Genomic DNA, 20,888 nt, shown 5'->3' on the forward strand with positions numbered 1-20,888 from the left:
CGCAGGTTTTGGCACCTATTTTTAAAATTGTACCTTTGTTTGTCTTCTTCAAAAATGGCCTGTGGCGACTAAAATTGTTTTTTCTTGATAGCTATATTGTTTTATGTTTTCAAACCACATTTGAATTGCTACGTCATTATTCCATAAGACGAAAATGTAAAGTTTTTAAAACAGTTGAGTTAACAGATAGCGTCAATTATATTATCAGTGGAAGTTCCTCTGAATGTCACCTAGCGGTTCTGGTTACATTTGGTTCTCCTCGCAAAAAAATCATTCTATTTTTTAGGTAATAGGGACAATGTTGGCTGACAGGCTAATGCTAAATAACGATACTGTATCAGAAAAGAAAATAGTGTTCTTTCATTTATTCATCATCCTTGACTGGAGTCCGGGGGCTGACTAAAATTGGAAGGATAGTGATCAATGAAACTGCAAATAAATGAAAAAAATGTATACTTATCTGTGCAAGAGTGCAAAATGCAGTTTTCCGCCCGATCGCAAAAATATACTCGACTTCAGTATCGAAATTATTTTTTAAACCTGCTTTCCTCCTATCGTAACATTGATACTTACAACTTTCCTTAGGAGCATGTACATTATCATTCAATAGGGATAAAACATCTCAACTTTTAGTGCTTCTTATAACATTATGAATATGTTTCCTCTTGGTATCACCATATCACTATGAAACGATTACCTGCTTACAGGGTTATCAATTGCAACCCACATGACTGCTTCAGTAAAAGACACATTTGTGATGTATCGAAATGTATACAATACGTTTCAGAATAAGTTTGCCGACTGTTTACTGTAGGTTCCTATGACCGAAATAAAAAAAGTTCATGTGAATATAAGTGCGTTTTCGTTTTCTGTTTTAAATACAGGGTAATAAAAAATCATTATTTTTTTAGTTTTTTCCCAATAAGTCCGTTCCGGCACTACATATTTTTATGAAAATTGGGGAATATAAAATAGGTAGAGACACATTTTTTAAGAGGAAATAATGTTTCAGATTTCACCGATAGCGTCTTCATTGATGTGACCATGAACGTTTAAATAAAAAATATGATACGCCACTGGTTTAAAAACATAAAAATATTTTTTTGAATGCTTTATATTTCTGTGGAAAAAAGTCTCTTGAATATTTTTCATAACGTTAACTATTTTCATGAAAAAAAACATTATTTGCTAACTAATATTAAAACTACAAGACTAAATTAGATGCATTGCATTACCTATAAAAGGACAGTCAAATAAGATGTTGAAAATGCCCTCCATCTTCAAGAATGTATGCCTTGGCCCTATTTCGCATATTATCGTGCACTCTTTGAAAAATCTCTGGTGAATTTTTTATTGCATTAAATGAATGAATTATGCGATTTCTCAGTTGGAGATTGTTGCGCTTTATTTTTTTTCATCAAATTTTTAACGTTATGAAAAATATTAAAGATATTTTTTAACAGAAATATAAAGCATTTAGAAAATTATTTTTATTTGTTTTTTAAACCAGTGGTGTATCATATTTTTCGTTAGAACCAGCAATAAACAATTAACAGATTTACTCTAAAAGGCCCTAAACATGGAATTCATAGGGTTATGTGGTTCACAATAATTTTTTTAGTTTCTGTACTGTATAATTTCATATTTAGTGATACTCACCTCTAAAGTGTCTCTACAAATATTAAAAAACTGTCAAGACATAGGGAATAAATTAACTTGAAGTAAAACTTTTGTATCTAATAATACAGCTGACATAGAAATCATAAATCTTCATAGTCTTTATCTAAACTAAAGTCCAGTATTTCATCGGCTGTTAAAAATCTTACGTCACTTTGACTATCTCCTTGTCCGGAGGTAATTCTGCGGCTCCTATATCGCCATGTTCTTAACTTGCCCCAGGCTACAGTAGCCAGGAAACCTGCCAAAACTATCCCACATACAGTAGCTATAGTAATTAATGCCAAGTTAATATTCGAATGGTCTTCTTGCACCTCGCTAAATTCGGTTTTGATTTCTCCGACGGGGTCCGAGCTTGAATGAACGATTTTGAAGGGATAGTCTTTTTCATTTGCCATTTTTTCCACATAGTCTTCCTTCTCTTGCATAGTGTCATCGTTAATATCGTTATTATCTTCTTCGAATGGTAGAGGAGATGTTAATAACAGTTCATCGTCATTATCGTGCATTGTAGGAACTACTACATCGTCATTGAATACTTTGGAGGTAGTTGACTTTTTGGGCTTTACGAAGACTATTTTCGAAACGTTTTTAGCAGCAGAATTTTTTTTTTGCAAGACTTCTGGAGTGGTTGGAGGCTGAAGGATGATCAATGTTGGCATGGTGTGAACTGAAGGTCTCCTCGTTGAAGTCGAGGTGGGATTAGGGAGTCTATTTGGTGGATTATATGTGGAGATCCGAGAAGACCTTGCAATTGCTAAGTTTTCGGTCGTGCTGGTATAATCATCCGCGGAAGTGGTATTCTCAGTTGTAAATAATCCTAGATAATTATTGTGAATATGGAAAAACGTATGATGTGAACAAAAGCTTTAAATTCACTTACGCGAAAGACAAGTATCAATGTAATCTGGACAACATTTACTGGCTTCATAACAGAAATCATCACAATCACAGGAAATAATCTGAGAACTTTCATTTCCTGAAGCTTTTTGTCCACAACGATTTTCACAAGTTTCTATTGTTTTTAGAATATCAGAAACAAATAGATTGAATTCACTGAAAATAGGTTAAAATTGGAATTAATCGTGGCGAAAAATAGTCCTCTTAATAAATAATTACTTTTTACGAAAAGATTTTCAATTCAGAATATACAAAAAACCTTCTAAAACCTTTTCTGAGTTACCATGGACCGTGGAATAATTCGTAATCGATTAAGAAAAAAATATGCGAGATTAAGATCAAGAGTTAAGGGCCTGCAGGAAAATATTTTACCAGCACCATCTACCGCGTCATTTTTGCTGCATTTCGAATCTTCAAGTGCAAGCAGCAAGACTTATTGAACAGTGATTTTTCTTGTGACTATTTACATTCTTCATTACTCTTGGCTATAGATTGACCTTGCGTACCAAGGTCTGCTGCTTAAACTCAAAGACTTGGTCGATGTGCAGCAAAAAACGACTCGGCAGATAGAATATTTTTCTGCAAACCCAATAAACTTCTTGACATTTCCCATTTCTGCACATGTTTGATTGACTCGAGATGAACCGAGTCGACAAGATCTGATAAGACTGGAACCGGTTTTCGGTGCGCTCAAGCGAATTTTGCTTTGGAAACATTGCTACATATTGCAGAGTTGGGAATCAGGCACAAGGGCGTAATATAAACTTTAATGCTCTCAGATTTTTCCTACGACTATAATTTCATTGCGACTCATTGCTCTACGAAAAACAGGCAAAAATGCTCAGACAAACCTCTAGATTAACGCAGAGGATGGAAAACAATAATATACAATTTAAAGCAGTCATACTTACGTGGTAGACTGAAGATGCTCGTCAGGAATACAGTTCGGGATAATTTTAATGTCATCAATTGCAATATCGCTCACATAACCATTTCCCCGCACCCCCTCCATTATAATCTGTTAATATAATAAAGCAGCAATGGAGCGATTGAAATCATATGAGTAAGTTTTACCTGGAAACTTGTATTTATTGAACCCAAATTTATGAATTCTCTATACCACACGTTACCCTGATCACCACTTTTAGAAAAAATTGCGTTTTTCGGGATCACCGGCCACGGATCGTTGATCCTCCTCAAATACGCTCTTAGAGTGCCTGCACTCAGACAGTTAGCAGTATTAATGTAAAGTCTGAAGTGTTTTTACCTGTAGTTCTTCCATACATGTGATACCAAAACTCTAAACAGATATTCTCATCCATCTTATCGTACATGGGGGAAATTAGTCTTGCAGTGTCATTCATTCTTCTTGATGAAGATTCCAGATACATATAGTGCCCTAAAAATTGAAAAAATATTTATTTTCCATGTATCTCAATTTTACGTTAGTTGTGAGCACTGGAAAGTGTAGCAATTTTTAGACGTCAATTGCTTAAAACCAAGGGGAACTGAGACCTCTCAAAAAATCATTGTGTTCTTCACATAAGAGATGAATCTAGGTAATGTAGAAAAACTAATTTTTTTATGCTCATGAATATTCACCATGAAACATAAAGCAAATGCACATGTGCGCAAACTTTTTACCACACTTTAAACAGTACGGTCTTTATTTACCATAACATCAACTAGAAATCCGCGCTTCTGTACGGAAAAGTTGAAAAATTTAATACTCATGAAGGTGAGCTCATTTCTGGTGTCCTTTCATTAAATTAGTATTTTATACTCTTAATCTGACCTAACTAAAACCTACCATTTGATCCGTTCCCTTTAGTGTGATCAAAACTAGGTCCTGTAGGCATTGAATACCCGGTGGGGGTTTTATAGCTGTCTCGCATCCAATCCATGTCATGATTTAAGTCATGGGTCCAGTGGCAAAGATCGGAGTCTTCGAAATCGCAAAAAAGTTTAACCTTCGTGTTTGCTCCTTAAGAGAAAAATCTTAATTAGTGATGCAGTTACATGTAGCTATTGGGTTGAGGAAGAAAGAACGAAAGTGTATGTAGACTTGAGGCGCCCACCTTTAAACGAAATAAGGGCATAAAAGGTTTCCATGAAAAGGAGAACAAATAGACTTCGAATAGGCTAGAATAGGAAAAAGAGAATTTCTCTTTAATCTTTTCAGATGGGACATGAAGGCGAATAACGCCCAAAGGTATTTTTTACTTAGCTGCTCACTTGTATTGGAACATCCAATTTACTGTATTAATAACAAATACAAAATAAAGGTCAAATGATTACAAAAAAACTTTTTCACCCAGCTTTGCATATACATTTACATACAGGATAACAATTTAAAAACATATAGTGGCTACATCTGAGGAACAAAAACCATATAAAAAATTCCTAAAAACAATTTCTACAATATTGAAGGGGAACCAAAATGACGTATTAACTCTCCCATTATCACTTACCTCCTTATCCTCAGCCACCCCAACCAAATAATGTTAAATGCCAACACCCTACTTGTGATAGTTTATCTTAAAGCTCTCAAAAAATGCTTTTCCATGAGACCCTACAAAGCTACATTTGATCAAGTAGTTTTCGATGGGTTGAAGGAAACCTAATTGAAATTGTATTACCATTTAGTTAATTTATTATTAATTAAATAAATGCTACATTTCAATTAGATCAACCTAAGGCTACTTCATCAAATATAGCTTTGTAGGGTATCGCCAAAAAGTATTTTTTGGGAGCTTTAAGATAAGGTATCACAATTAGGGGGTTGTCATTTAACATAATTTAGTGGGGGTGCCTGAGAATGAAGGGGTAAGTGAGAATGGTTTGGTTAACGCATCATTTTGAGCCTCCTAGATATTATGGAAATTAGTTCAAGCAATTTTTGTTTTTTTTCACAGGTATAGCCATTGTAAATTATCATATTATCACCCTATACGTGGTTTAGTAGTAGCAGGAGGAGGTGTATTGCTTTTCTCACAAGTGCATGTAATAATAAAATTAAATGCTTACGAACACACGACGGCCTATGATTGTCCCAGTTGGAACCATCACAGAAAATAGCCGCAGGCCCATTCAACTCAAAACCCTGTTGGCAATAGAAATTTAGTACTCCTCCATTATAAGTGGGCAAGATCAGTCCATTTTGAGGAGGTGAATCCCTCTTGGCGCACGATCCTCCTGTGCAGAATCGTTAATCTATAAAACCGGAGAATTATGCAAATACTTACGAACGCATTTTGGAAGTGGAGAGTCCCATGTGCCATTTATACAGAATGTCGTTCTCTCTCCTGCCAACTGATAGCCAGGACTGCAAAGAAATTTTATCGCCCGTCCTCTTTGCCTTGATCTGATTCTCCCATATTTTAAAGTTGGAGTTTTGCACGCTGCAATGCGTTAATATATGAATTTGTAATTTATCATTCCAAAATTTCGTCAATTCAAGTTAGTAAGAACTTTATTGTCTCACTTAACTTGCCATTTTCTTAATAATTTGGCCTTAAGAGGGAAGTCCAGAGGCGCTCAAGAAATCTCCTCCTCCCTCTTCCTTACTGCCTTAGCACTCTTCGCTCATCTTTATTTTAGATCGGTGCCACTGTGCGCCACTTAAATTGAATATTTTACAGTTTAGACATAATATTTGGAGAAGGGTTGTTCCAGAAATTCACTGCCCCAACGGGTCTGATTCTATAATTAGAATTTTTCAATATTTTCTCTTTTTTCGGGGTATAGAGAGAGGATGCTTTATGGTCTTAAAATATCTCGCCGCTGTTTTTTTACCAATCCAGATGCAAATTTTATCATTCATAGAGAATATGAAAAGGATAATTTATCTTAGAAATTCATTGGCGTAGAAGGCATATTTCGGTTGTAACAAAATTTTAAAATTCTGTCCACGAAAAGTTCTCTAAAAACGTTGAAAGGTGGAAAGCAGATAGCTGCGAATAGTGACGGAATGAGTGTACCTACAGCCGTTAAATTGTAAGACCAATTTTGGTAATTACTCAACAGTTATGGTAAGATCTAGCCAATCAAAAATTCTAATTTAGTACTTTAAGGGTGAAAATTGAAGAATTTTACAAACTATATTGACTTGTAGGATGATATGGAATCATTAAGCGGCTTCACACAAGCTAATACTTTTGCACTGCAATCGATAAATCTCTTCTAAACACTTACATGAAAATCCCAATGCGCAGTTAACAAACAAAACACACGAAAACACAGAAACAATAATAAAAACGTTACACAAATTCATGATTAATCTAGAACCGATGAAACACAAAGCGAAAATTCAAAATCATGGAAGGCACATTTTAAAAATTGAGCACCAAAATCGAAAGAATCTATTTAGCCGGATGAATGGAATTTTTAAATGAAGACTGAAATTTCCATGTTATGCCCATTATCATCTTCAACGGAAGCTCGAATGCGGCGTCAGGCAGATAAGTTTTCAGAGGAAAGGAGGAAGCTGATATCAATACAAAAATACATTTTTATTGATATCTTGTTTTCAGTGTCAAATAGTTAGAATTACGTCGCATCTATGCGACCATACACCTATGCAGCAATAGTACAGTTAACTGCAAAAAATCAGACCAAATGTAAGAGGGAGAAAACTAATTTTTAAAAACATGCGACCTATGGTCAATCCTTAGTAGTATAATTATTTCATCAATGGCCAAAGAATATACCCGGTTTTTCAACAGTTTAGATAAGATTTATCCATGCTTCCATTACAGGAAATTTTATCCTCGACATACTTAAAGATTTTAAAACATCATCAATGGTCGTAATTTAAACCACCTTTTACTGTTTCTATAATTTTTATAACTAATTTTAATTGGTACACCCTGTATGGAGAATAATCAAAGCCACCTTGAACTGAAATTTCATGGTTGCAATTTCACCCATTTCAACGATAGCAACAGTGTACATACTTAAACTTTAAAGGACACCCTATATATAAGGCAGCATTTGGGGATTTGTAACTGAAATAAAAATTTCACTTATCATTTAGCAATATTATTGTATTTATGGTATAAAAACCAATTCAAAGCAAACAGAAAATTAGCAGGCGAACAAACATAACTTTGGCTGACATATTTAACCACATCCTCAACTTTCATTTCAATAACTTTGACAATCTCGTGTTCAATGGCACTGCCTCCCCCTTCACTGATTCGCTGATCTTCAGTGACTTCGCAGTAAAACAGAGTGGTTTGTGCACCAGTTGTCTCAGATAGATTGCAATATTTAAACACCTTCTCTAGACTCTTAACAGGAACTTTATACCCACATTCCTCAAGAATTTCCTCCTGTGCCACTTTCTCGGATGGGATATCTTTATCTTCCAGACCTGCACAAAACTCCAGGGTGATTGCTTGTTTTGGGTTCAATTTACTGACTTCAATATTAGTTCCTAAGTTGACCCTTTCAGTTTCTGGGATTGATTGGAAATACACCGAAGGTCTGAATTGTTGCACAAGCACTAATACATCTTTGGTTTTGTTGTATAATATTATAACAACTCCATTTCTTTCTAAAAAGACATCTGCACTTCTTGGTTTGCTGGCCTGCATATATTTTAAAGAGCATGGTGTGGTGTAAATAGTAGGAATATAGTCTGTAACGAAGACATCAGATATGTCCTCCATATTATTATGGGTACAGAATGTGCTGTGGGTGGAATTGCTGGGGGGCTAATAAATACTTATTAGGAATTTTAGTCTTTGAACTGGAAGGGGAGGTTATATGATGCTTTAAAGGAATGCAAGGTAAACTTGTATGATAAAAAGGTTTTTTAGGTTCTGTACCTTATCATCTATCTGAGAGACGTGTCTTCTCAATATCACCGATATACTACTAATATGTATTATTAAATTCAATGATTCATATTTCATGCAATTGAATTAAAAGTATCAATGCATCAATGACAGTAGTGAACTTATCAATTATTACACCCTTTGCTCTAAACTTACTAGATCATACTGCTGACTATTATTATTTTCCATTTTACATTTTAACTTTAACTATTAAATTTTACCAATATACGAAAACATTTTTCCAAAATTTTCATTCTCATCGGTTAATTTCCATTTTTAACATTCCCGCCATTATTTAGATTATTGATACTGGACTTGCGAATCTGCAAATGGGAAAGAAAAAATTGTAAAATATCGATATCGATTAAACTGAATATCGACATTTAACAGAACTTCATGGCACACAAAAGTGGGAAATGCCCGTTGAGTCGTTTACTGAGTTTCTTTCTTCTTCTGGAAAAAAAGTTTATCCCTTTCATACTCACATATTCATGCAGCATTAGGAAAAGGAAAACCTTTGTGTTAAGTTTCTTCCGCAGTGGATAGCCTTGAACATAGAGAAGACCTCGTTCTTCTAGATGTGCAGGTGTTCAGTTATGGCCTTCAATGGCAGAGTACTCCGTTTATGTTTGATTTGTATGACATGGGGCCGGTCAAATTTCAAATTAGCGGGCACAACCAGATATATTTCTATTCTATTGCTAAAAAAGATACGAGCCTCATTGTCGCTATCGATATGTTGCTTATGTCGATAATGTACTGTCAATAATGTCAGTCAATGCTCAATGGAAAGCGCGCTTTGGGACGTAATGGCGTTGTATTATTTTTTTTATGTTTGCAATATTATTTTAATAAAAAGGGCTGTTAGCTGTGACCATAGGGCCCTGATTAAGCCATTTGTTATCTACCACGGAACATCTGAATATATATAAGACGTTTTTTCGATGATTTAACGCCTGCTTAAGTTTTTTTATGTAATTTTTTTATTATATTGTATAAAATAAACACAATTTTTCTTAGCCTTAATGTTAAAAGTACCTAAAATCCCTGCCGTGTATAAAAAAAACTTTATTTTGACAGTAAATCAAACGCCAACTTTCACGTTTGACATAAATCGAGGTTAGGTCTACCTATCTAGAGAAGAGATCCTAGCACAACTTGGCTCTCCAAATAATTCAGCATAGCCGTCTTCAGACAAAAAAAATAATATCGAATTTCAATTAAAATTTGTTCATTAGATGACGCTCTTAATATCTGATCAAAATTGAACTGCATCTAAAATGCCCATTGTTCTAAAATTCGATCCCAGCTGATTCAGTTGTGACCTCTTGTTTATTTGTTGTTACTTCTCCAAAATCGTATTAATTTAGCTGTTTAATCGGACTAAGGTATGTATTTCTTTATAGGGATCTGTTGTGAGGAAATGTTATTGTGTTTCTTACAGGAATGAATGGGATGGATCATCGACCACATTCACATAGTCAACAAACTGGTCCTGTCCAGGGGAAACCAAAAAACTATAAACTACTTGTAGATCCTTTTCTGGTAAAAGGTGCCTCAAAACTTTACAGATATGATGGATTAGTTCCCAATGATAACTCCTATCCTCCTGTCAGTTTACGAGATCCTCGGTCACACTTGACCAGGATATGGACTCGATTGGAAGCTCTAGATGTTCCTGTACCTCGGTAAGAAAACTATTAACTAAAAATTTATAATAATATTTAGATATTTCAAATTTCCATGGTTTGTTTTCATTCAGTAATATTCAATAACTTAACAACTATAATAATTCTTATGATGACTAAGTACAGTTATTGTTTATTGTGTTGGACTCACAACATTATTACATATTGATTGACAGTAGTGAATTCCTGGATCTAAACATTGTGTTAAAACAAATCAAAGTTTCACTTAATGATGAATTGAAGGCAGTGTTTTTATGTTTCTTTCAATGGTATTTTTAAATGTTCTTCTTAATAGCCCTATACATTGCTTGATTGCATGAAAATATTAGTAGTTCAGTTTGTAAATACTAGTGAAATATTCAACTTTAAACGTAAAATAAACGTATATTATAATGTAGAAAGTTGAAAAAAAATTAACATAAATATTGCGCAATTTATTGTAAATGACAAATTTCAACCCCAAAATAAAAATGTGTCCAACAAATTAGACGACCTAGCTTTAAATCTGGGTAAACCAAGAGAAAATGTTGCCCATAAGGCCCCTTTGAAAGGTCTTTAGTTCAGTAACCTATTCTAACCTTAAAATGATAAAATACTTAAGTTTACCTAATATTAAGTTGAGAACTAATAAATTGGTAAGATTTTTCTAATTTTTTCTAGAAATACAAAGTAATTTCTTCGAAAAAATTAAAAAGAAACGAAAATTATTAAAATAATTACAACGTGAATTTTGATGGATGTCAAATTAAATGCTGACGTCATGGATCGGACGCCTATACGGGGAATGTTAGAAAAGTTCATCATCACCTTGAAATCAGATTACCATTTGCGACCGCGTTTACCAGGGCGATTTAAAAATATCATAATATACCTGAACTGCCCACGTCAAGCTCCCACAAAAGATTAATACAGTAAGATTGCCTTTCCTCATTTTCAGTTGTGCCTTTTTTCAACTTAATTTGCATTCGTGCAAACTTTCGCCCATAAAACTGTCTTATATGTCTAAAATATTTCCATCTCCAGAAGTGCGACCGTCCAGATATGGCTAAAGCGCAGCATTATTTCTTATTTTGTAGACTAATGTCAGCAAGATTGATACTAATTCAAAATATATAAGTAATGCAAAATATCCTCTTGATAAAGTAACCAGGACTTTGCTTTATTGAACGTAAAGGCTATGGAAGAAACATTTTCTGGGGCATAAGGCCTACAGTGTTGGCTAGTTTGAATTTAGTTATCTTACTTTTCTACTTTTTTATAATTTGATTTTAAGGCTCTCTTGGCGATGAAGGATCATATCAACTCTAGACCATAAACTTTTTTCATTATTTATACATTGCAAAATGAAAAGCATATTAAATTATTGTAAATATAATGTTGTACACCTATGATATAAACTTATATTCATTAAAGCGTAGTTTCGTTTGTATTTTCCCTTTTTTTTTAGAGACTGGTTGCACTTATGCCTTTGTAAAATGTAAAATTGCATTTCAGATTTAAAATTGATCAAAATTATGTAGGAGATCCTCCCTCCATTGAAGTAACAATATTCCAGTTAAACGATAATATCGACAAACAGTTTTTGAAAGACATAGTTCAGAAATTTGGTGTCATTGAAGAATTGTTTATATATTACCATCCCATCACAAATAAACATTTAGGTAAGTACATTATTATTATGTTCTCAGTTAAACGTAACACTTTTGTATTAATTTGTGAAAATATAGGTATAGGCAGAGTTGTTTATGAAGAAGTCAAGTCGGCCAAACAATGCGTAGAAAAACTGAATAATACCAGTGTAATGGGCAAAATTCTGGAGGTGTTTTTAGATCCGTTTGGACAAAAGTGTAAAGAAACATTTGAAAATCTTACCACTTCAAAAAAGCCCCCTCCTCCTGTTGTTGAGGAACCACTAAAAGAGGCATCTGAAAAACTCAAAGATGATGATGATAGGTAGATAATTTGAGAACACAACTGTCAGCAAAAATTATTTAGATTTTCGCCATTGTTTAGATTGCCTTATGATCCAGGAGAAGATAATCTTGATGAGCGATTAAAGTACAAACCAAAGGATAAAGAAGAAAGGTATCATTCTCGATTGTCAGACAATTATGGGGAAGAATATTCGCGGAGCTCAAAAAAGGACCGTGAAAGGGATAGGGATAGAGATCGGGATCGTTATGATAGAGACAGGGATCGATACAGCACTTCTAGAAGTTATAGGTAATTATATCCTGTCATAAATATTATATGAGCTTAAAAAGCTTGAATACTCTTGTTTTACTCGCAGCAATAAGCTTTAGGTTTCATTTTAACTAACTAAATTCAATTATTTTTTTTTATACTTTAAGAGAATACGCCACGCCCGCTAGTGCGGATGTAGGATACGCAAACACACCCAGCGAATATTCCGCTAGCTTCGGGTCCACTGGTACCACACCAATACCGTGAGTATCTGTATAAAAATATCGAAAGCCCGTTTTACAGTAATTTAACCGGTCATATTCTCCAATCAACTCATTTGTCATAGATTCGAGTTCCATCCATTGGCAGTTAACGCCTCAATTCCTGCCGCGCCTGCCTCGTATACTTTCGCAGCACCCAGTCCGTATCATGCACATATGGCCCCTCCTCCATCCCCCTGGCCAATTGCGCAGCCCCAATGGCCAACAGCGGACCAATGGGATGGTGCCTTTGGTGGTCAGCCCAAATGGCCTGGAAGCGATAGCACCAGTACTAGTAGTACTAGGAGAGAGAAAGACAAGGAAAGGTACGCGGTAAAACCAATTATGGCGTCGCAGTTTATTATTACAACCCTTTAAGTACAGAATTTATAATTTGATATCTGCCAAAGTGCTTCAAATGTGCACATTTCAACTTTTTTTTAAACGAGAGCAGCAACTCTTACTGATAAAACCACGTCTTACAAATCATTCACATTACTTTAACATATTCTCAGAACTTCATACCGACTTTCTCTTGTTCATTACATACTAAAAAATAAATTCTTCGTTACAAAAGATAGTATGATATTAACTCGTTCTTAGGGAACGAGATAGACCTAAAGACCGTGAACGTGATAAAGATAAGGATAGAGATCGAGACAGGAAAAGCAAACATCATCGAAGTAAGAGAGACAGGGATCGAGAGAGGGAGGAGCCGAAAAAAGAAAAAGAAAAAGTACTGAGAAAGTTATTATTATTTTGTTCCTTTTACATGGAAGGTATTTGCAGGTTGAAGAGGATAAACCGCTAGATCTAGACACAAGAATCGCCTTGTTGTTGAAGGATAAAGGTGGTGGTGGCATGGCTCCGCCATTTTTAACTATGAGTGTTGATTCTGACGAGGATAGCGCCATTACTAAAGACGGAGGCCTGCCAGATAAAATGCCCGCCGATCTCTTGAAATTACCGAAAGCATTAGCTTTGCCGACGTCTTTAGATAGTGATGACGGTACAGCATTATTTAATTTGTTTAGTGCATAAAAAACGAGGTCTAGGTAAATTTATTAAGAGGATAGTTTCTATGGAAACGTTGAAATAAAAACGGAGTATTAATCATTTTCGCGGTTTCCGCGAAAATAATTAATATTTTTGATTTATTAGCCTTTATTCGCTATGTTAAATTTGATTCAATTTTTATATATTAGAAGTCAATAATTCAATTCGTAGCGACGATCCAAAAAACGTTTTTGTTCGTATAATTATTAGTTTAAAATGTTTGTTAATGTTTTTTTAGATCGATCTAGTGTATCTTTGAGCGACATGCCGATCAATCCTATGGCACCGTCGGTGACTGAAGAAAAACCAACAGAGGAACTGCCTCTAACAACGCCCCCATCGCCATTTCTATCACATGAAGTTTATTTGGAATGGCATCAATTTGCTCTTGAACAGGTAATTTATTTGGCAGGTTGTAATTCTATCAATCCATCTTATTTCGACTTGTTGCAAATTATATCTTAAAGTGGAATAAAAGCTCACAAATGTAGGCTTCACATGTTATCATATACCATACCAATGTTTAATCTTAATTTTCAGACTGTGATTGCTAAACAAAAAGAAGCCCTCGAAACGACCGCTCTTCTGAAAAAAGTACAAGAACAGATTAAGCTGGGTAGTGATATTTCGTCTAGTGAAGACGAGTTGTTAACCGGGGAGAAGAACTACAGTCCAATTGACAGAAGGGATTTCAAGAATGAATTTAAGTTTGATAAAGACGATGACAGGATGAGCATGTCTAGCTTGAGCAGTACCGAAGATGCTAAAATCGAAGAAGTAAAAATTTCATTTTGATTCTTGAAATTACTTACGATCTAAAAATTTGAAAATGCAGAAAGTTTGAGCAGGGAGTTTTACCAATTCAGTAAAATTTTCATGTATGCCTCTGGTTTCTTGACGACCAAAACTTTCGAAATTTTGGGTCGAAAAATTCAATACCAGGAGAATAGAAGTTTTGAGGAAATATTTTATTGAAAGTGGATAGGTTTAGATATTTTCGAGCCGCAAAATTTTATACCGTTTGAGATTGTTCAGTATTATTAACTGAAACAAAAATGCGCTCAGGTTAGGCTCAGGTGTTTGATGTTACTTTTGATTTTTGATGCTTAGCCGAATTGTAACGATTGACGTTACTTGTTAACAACAAGCTTTTATCCTCCACGAATCAAGAAACAAATTTTCAGCCATTACGTGTCAAGAAGAAAAGCGCATTCACCATGAGTTTATAAAACCGTTGATAATAGTTTTAAAGCTTCTGATTGGTGTAAGCCTATTAAATTTAGAACAAAAATCACAATTAATAACAAATTAACATTTATTTCACATAAAAATGCACAATCATTGAACAATATATTACAAATCGGCTTTCGGTAAATCGGACAAAGTTTCAATCTTAAAATAATTTTAGACAAATCCTGATCCACCAACTCACCCTCCCCCACCTCAACCACCACTGCCGGCGGGTAGCGGCTATCCGCAGCCCATGTCAGGAATGCCCCCTGGAGTGTACCCAGGGTATTCATCGTATGCTGGTAAGCATTTTTTATTTGCTGGTATATGCCATTAATCACATATACTGCATAGTTACATTATGTTGTTTCAATATTTTGAATCGTGATTTGTTTTTCAAAAGAAAAAAAGGTGAATTAATTATCAGATTGAATTAATAAAAAAGCGCAAATCTGTACTCTAAGTCCTAACAGTGTATCAAAGATTATGTCTCATTGAATATTTTCTTTTCCAAGCTTTATTTGGACGATTCCCTCGTAAGTAATATTTTACCTTAATCTATAGTAGCGTATCTAAATTTTAAACGCTAATGTTTCTATCAATTTATTTTTTTTATTATAATAATAATAGGTTACCCAGGAACAGCCCCAAGTTTCGCCTATCCACCTCCACAAGGCCCTCAGTTGGCGTTTGCTCCTGATTGGCAAGCCTTCCCATATGGACCTTCCCCACATCCCCCATCTTATCCTTATGGATCCGCATACTATCCTTCTTTGCATCCAGCCGTGGCAGCAGCTGCTCCATATGGTTTTCCATATCAACAAGTTCCTGGAGCCACCATACCGGATGGAACAGGAAGGAAAATTGGAGGAAAGGAAATACCTCATGCTTCCACCATTAACGGGGTCGTGGCGAAAGTTACTCACGAGTTGAAGAACATTTTGAAGCGAGACTTCAACAAAAAAATGGTGGAGTTGACGGCATATAAGAAATTCGAAATATGGTAAATAGATTTTGTGAAATGCGCGTGCTGATAAAAGATTGTTCACAGTTATTTGAACGTGCTATCGCTTGCCAGACAGATATAAATAACTTTTAATTACTATTTTTCCTCACACCTTAAAGCCATAGTGCAATTTTTACTGTTTTTTTCTTTCATTCTTGTAATATTATCGAAATTTCACGAATAATTACTTTTTTATATCATATGTTCTTGCGCCATTTAATTGAAAGATGACGATGTTTCCTCAGTGTATTATAATTTTCCTTGTGACCCTTTTGTATAAACTATTTGCTTTAATGACATTTTAAGGTGGGAAGAAGAATCTCACAAATTCAACCAAACCAAGGGGAAAGAAGATGTAGAAAAAGCGACATTGACGAAGGATAATATTAATGCGTTGTTAGATCAGAGCAATGATCTTTACAGCTATGACAGTGTTGGTAGGTGTCTGTATACGGAGGAGGCATGACCAAAAATTTTGCTCATATATTTGTTTGTTTGAAATTCAGGTTTGGGACTTCGCGCATCACTCCCAAAAATGCCCAGCTTCCGACGAAAGAAAATTCCTTCTCCCATCCCAGCCGAAGACGAGGAATCGAAAGACTTGTCAGACCAAGAGGAAATTGTTCGTGATGATGAAGCTGAAGATTCGGATTCAAGGAAACTCGACCTTGGTCGAGGAAGAACGCGGAGTATCTCTTACAGCAGTTCGAGCTCAAGTTCTGGCTTCAGTTCAGACGATGAAAGTAGTTCGAGTGAAGAAGTTAGTTCAGATGAGTCGGACCGAGAAGTTAAGCAAATCAATAGGAGTGATTGTTCGTCGAAAAAAGACGACACTGGAATTTCAAGTAATGAATTGCCTGCTTTTGAGCCTCTGGATGATGGGATTGCGGAAAGGAACAAAACACCAATTCCAATGCAGGTAAAGTTTTGTTCATGTTATATTTTACATACAACATAGGCCATTGTAAATTTTCATTTAAGATTATACGCAAGGCGATTTAGTTTCATCTTGAGTCAACTTTTTTTTGGTTTAATTCCAGGTCGACACAGACTCTCAAGATACCTTCGGTTTATCTGACTCCAAATCTGAGAAATCTCCTGAAAAAAGTCTTCCGCTCATGCCTAAAAATAGTTTTCATAGCCTCTACGATAGTGATAGTGATGATCTCAGTGACACGGAGCGGATATTGTTGGAGCGAAGACGGAAAAATGATGAATGGATGGAACAAATTGAAAAGGAGAGACAAGCTAAACAAGATGAGGAAGGAAAAAGGCGATTGCTGTTGGAAGAAGAAGATAAAAGAAAACGACAAGAGGAACAGCAGCGGGTAGACGAGGCAAAGAGAAAGAAACGCGAAAGAGAGGAGCAAAGGCTGCAGGAGAAAGAAAGGAAGGAAGCCGAAAAGCGACAGAAAGTTAAAGAACGACGAGATAAAAGAAGGATTAAGGAAGCAGAAGCTAAAGCTAAATTGACGTCACAGCCATTGCCTAGAGTTCCTGAAGTTATGGGGGAAATTGATGACGATGACGAAGGTAAAGTATAAATTTTGTTCATTTTATTAATTCTAAAATTTTCTTGATATCTGCGTAGAAACCAAGAGCGCAATTGAAGAAAAAACTTTGGAAGAACTGGAGGCGGAGAGAGATGCTCTTTTACGACAGGTTCGAAATCCTGAGCCACCTTCCGATGATCAAATTGATATCGATAATATGGAATTATCAGAAAGGTTAAAGGTAAGAGAACATAAAGTCTCTACAATTATATTTCATTGTTACCGTTTGTGGAATTGCTGACATTAATCATGACTATCGTTTTTTAACCAATTTATATAAAAAATTGTGGTGGAACATAATATTACTAATTAAACTACAATGTACGTTCCTCGTCTCATTTTTGTTTGCTTAGATGTCGAGAAACAGTAAAAAACTTCAAGAAGTCAATGGTACTACAAAGTTCCAGCGGCAGATCTCAGATGAATCTGGCGAAAGTAGCCCGTCCAGTCAGGTAACCATCTAAATAATTTCATACATGTTTAAGAGTATTTGTTTTGCAATGATACCTCCAGGTGGCTATAGAACATTCTTATTGCCTTTCGTTGCCGGAAGGCAAGGAAAATGATCTCCAAAGCGAGCTACGTCATTACGCCGATAGTTTAGCCCATGATCATGGTTATACTAATAAGGCAGTTCCCGAGCCGGAAGTAACAGTGCCAGTAAAACCCAAAAAAGTATGTCTTCTTTGTCCCTATTTAAACGGAAAGAATGTTGTTATTTCAATGTATATAGGAAATACGGCCAAAACAACCTAAACCGAGAAAGAAGAAAATACAGGAGATGCAAAACATGGATTATCGAGACGACGTGAGAGATGAAAGATATAATGCTCACAAGAATGTCTTCCATGGAGCTAGAAGTGAGAAGGGGGAGTTTGATGTTCTCTACGATTTTCTTCGGGAGGGTTAGTAGGGCAAAGGTCGTAAATATATTAGGTTTCCATGTTTCTCGTATCTCCACAGGAATTGATAAAGAAGACATCGAATATATTAAACAAGCATACGAAGAATTTTTGGGACATCCAACTTACGGCTATTGGTTTAATGAAAGCCATTGGGTGGATCACGTCGCTACTGCTGCATATCCCAGTCCGCCGAAAAAGAGTAAACGAGACGAGAGGACTCATTCCACTGGTATGTTGGTTTGTTTTCTATTTATACACATCATATGGGATGCACAGAAACTCTACTGATAAACTTCGGTAGATTATTCATCAAAATTCAAAAAATAATAGCATGCATCATAAATTCACAGAAATTCGAATATTTGAAATTGCATTTTCATTAATTTTTTACAGGGTGTGCCAGAACTGAAGGATATTACAAGATGTCCGCGCATGAAAAATCTAGATACAAATACCATCATGCCAAAGCACATGCTATTCATATGTCTACTATCCTGCCTAATAAACAAGGTAATATATTTCTATTCTTATACTAGTCTTATAGGTGTCTTTTACAACTTATGAGTAATGAGAAAATGTCATCAAATTTGTGAAAATTCTCCTTTTATCCAGACCCTCGTCGTTCTCCCCTATAGTTATCCTTTGCATGCCTGGGCAACGTTAAAGCGTAAAATTATTTTTTCAAACATATGTTGCGGTTGTCTTTGAAAACAATTCATTAGTACGGTTCTTAAACCATTTTAAACATCATTAACAAGAAAAGGCAGCTTAAGAATGAGTTAGACTGTATGTGCCATATTTGATCTTTTATTTCTTTTTTTGCAGGTGCATCCAGAGAAGCCAGATCCAATCAGCGCCGTCTTCTTACTGCTTTCGGTGGAGCAACTGACTCCGACTTACTGAAATTCAACCAGCTGAAATTCCGAAAGAAACAACTCAAGTTTGCCAAATCGGCCATTCACGATTGGGGGCTTTTTGCTATGGAACCTATCGCTGCTGATGAAATGGTAAAATTTATTATACCCTATAGGGCTTTTCATAAGCAAGATGACGTCTTCTGCGTACCAATGTAAAGCTTTTAAGGAGTTATTAACTTGATCCTCTCTGTACAAAGGATAATTAAAAATTTGATTAAAAACAAAAATATTAACGGAGCTTTACTCGAATAATCTTGTAATGGTAAATAAACCATTGGTACCTTCTCTTATTTTAATTAAAAAAGTGAAACTCAATAAAACTTACAAAAAGAGACATGTTTATACAAAATATCAAAATTATAGTGAGCACGGTTTGAGAAAACTTTAAAAGTTCTCTTAAACAAAACTCTCTTATTAACGAAAATTTACCATGTTTGCATCGTTTCTTGTTTTTCTCTATAGATCATGTGTTTTTCACATTTTCCGGGTTGCTTCTATATTGAAATACAATAGAATAAGTTTTCCATTCTGACGCATCGAATGTTAGTACTAAGATGTGCATTATTTTATTCTATTGACTACTCGTCGTTTAAAATCGATTTTCAAGGCCCATAACAAATATTCTTTTAATAAAAAAAACGTATAAAAGTGAAGATTTTATATTATTTGGTGTTCTCCAGGCGGTTGTTACACTCTAAATCTGTTTCTTATTTTAGGTTATTGAGTACGTGGGTCAAATGGTTAGACCAAGTAATGCTGATCATAGAGAGGTTAAATATGCAGCTACAGGAATTGGTAGTTCATATTTATTCAGGATCGATTTTGAAAATATTATCGATGCTACGAAGTGTGGTAATTTGGCGAGATTCATCAATCACAGCTGCAACGTAAGTTCCTTATCTTTTCTGTTGAGAGTGGAATCGTCCGATTATCTACTAATGGACACTAAGGATAATTTTCTCTTTTTTAGCCGAATTGCTACGCAAAAGTGATCACCATAGATAACCGAAAGAAAATTGTGATATATTCAAAACAACCTATAGGCGTAAACGAGGAAATTACGTATGATTACAAATTTCCAATTGAAGATAATAAGATTACATGTCTGTGTGGTGCAACTACTTGTCGCGGAACCTTGAATTAAATTCATTTTACAAATATCTTTTTGAACAGCACATAATCATATATATAATTTTAAGAGTTTCAAATGTTTGCGTGGAAGATAATTCTCAAATCAAGTAAGAGAATTATCTGGTTCATTTAAATTGGTTCGCACTGTGTCAAGAAGTTCAACAAAATTAATTTGACACGTGTAATTACAATTTATTGAGGGTAAAGTCATGAGTCATGTCATGAAATACATACAGGGTGATTCGTAGCGCAATGGACACAGAACAGATGCGCGTAGAGGACCGCAAAAAAGTCGACTGTACATGCACCTCTTCTGTGTCCGTTGCATTGTGAATCACCCTGTATAGCTAATAAGACTTTTATACAGTTTAATTTGAAATAAGGTTAGTCAATTTAAAATTGCGATCTGCAGTGATGGTTTTCTTTGTTAAGCTTGAGCGCCCGTAGTTATTCGTATTTCTTTCATAAGTTCGTGAGTAGTAACTCACGATTTTACGTGTATATATTAGGACCTGTAAATATAAATATTGATTTGTTATTA

At 35.1% G+C, this 20,888-nt stretch overlaps 3 protein-coding genes across 3 annotated transcripts; 1 reads left to right on the top strand and 2 right to left on the bottom strand.

Annotated features, from left to right (window-relative positions):
• Positions 1–1,604: 1,604 nt before the first annotated feature.
• On the bottom strand, positions 1,605–7,000 carry LOC136412658 (uncharacterized). Its single transcript, XM_066395798.1, has 9 exons — positions 6,772–7,000; positions 5,823–5,978; positions 5,605–5,772; positions 4,388–4,561; positions 3,845–3,976; positions 3,652–3,794; positions 3,489–3,595; positions 2,561–2,733; positions 1,605–2,497 (listed from the first exon to the last, which is right to left on the bottom strand). Exons 1-9 carry the CDS (start codon positions 6,848–6,850, stop codon positions 1,761–1,763), a joined length of 1,869 nt encoding a protein of 622 aa, XP_066251895.1. The 5' UTR covers positions 6,851–7,000; the 3' UTR covers positions 1,605–1,760.
• A 601-nt stretch (positions 7,001–7,601) lies between these two features.
• LOC136412361 (uridine diphosphate glucose pyrophosphatase NUDT14-like) lies at positions 7,602–8,454 on the bottom strand. The gene has a single exon (XM_066395418.1). The coding sequence runs from the start codon at positions 8,247–8,249 to the stop codon at positions 7,605–7,607; it is 645 nt and encodes a 214-aa protein (XP_066251515.1). The 5' UTR covers positions 8,250–8,454; the 3' UTR covers positions 7,602–7,604.
• A 1,072-nt stretch (positions 8,455–9,526) lies between these two features.
• Set1 (SET domain containing 1) lies at positions 9,527–20,888 on the top strand. Its single transcript, XM_066395797.1, has 26 exons — positions 9,527–9,805; positions 9,862–10,105; positions 11,600–11,766; positions 11,833–12,058; positions 12,119–12,328; positions 12,457–12,552; positions 12,636–12,875; positions 13,153–13,285; positions 13,339–13,558; positions 13,844–14,001; positions 14,146–14,382; positions 15,014–15,137; positions 15,351–15,371; positions 15,466–15,838; positions 16,148–16,278; positions 16,348–16,760; positions 16,882–17,374; positions 17,433–17,575; positions 17,748–17,846; positions 17,908–18,069; positions 18,128–18,299; positions 18,358–18,528; positions 18,693–18,809; positions 19,125–19,306; positions 19,933–20,103; positions 20,187–20,888. The coding sequence occupies exons 2-26, from the start codon at positions 9,864–9,866 to the stop codon at positions 20,358–20,360; spliced, it is 4,875 nt and encodes a 1,624-aa protein (XP_066251894.1). The 5' UTR covers positions 9,527–9,805; positions 9,862–9,863; the 3' UTR covers positions 20,361–20,888.

This window comes from Euwallacea similis, chromosome 12 (assembly GCF_039881205.1).
Source record: "Euwallacea similis isolate ESF13 chromosome 12, ESF131.1, whole genome shotgun sequence".
Taxonomy (NCBI): Eukaryota; Metazoa; Arthropoda; class Insecta; order Coleoptera; family Curculionidae; genus Euwallacea; species Euwallacea similis.

Excerpts from the sequence above, each read along its gene's own strand:
- LOC136412361 (XM_066395418.1), bottom strand. The coding sequence starts at position 8,249 with ATGGAGGACATATCTGATGTCTTCGTTACAGACTATATTCCTACTATT.
- LOC136412658 (XM_066395798.1), bottom strand. The coding sequence starts at position 6,850 with ATGAATTTGTGTAACGTTTTTATTATTGTTTCTGTGTTTTCGTGTGTT. Across the intron at positions 5,979-6,771 it reads CTGCGCATTGGGATTTTCAT|CGTGCAAAACTCCAACTTTA; the intron begins GTAAGTGTTTAG and ends AACGCATTGCAG. Across the intron at positions 3,795-3,844 it reads CATGTATGGAAGAACTACAG|GCACTCTAAGAGCGTATTTG; the intron begins GTAAAAACACTT and ends GTCTGAGTGCAG.
- Set1 (XM_066395797.1), top strand. The coding sequence starts at position 9,864 with ATGAATGGGATGGATCATCGACCACATTCACATAGTCAACAAACTGGT. Across the intron at positions 12,059-12,118 it reads CTCAAAGATGATGATGATAG|ATTGCCTTATGATCCAGGAG; the intron begins GTAGATAATTTG and ends GCCATTGTTTAG. Across the intron at positions 16,761-16,881 it reads AAACACCAATTCCAATGCAG|GTCGACACAGACTCTCAAGA; the intron begins GTAAAGTTTTGT and ends GTTTAATTCCAG.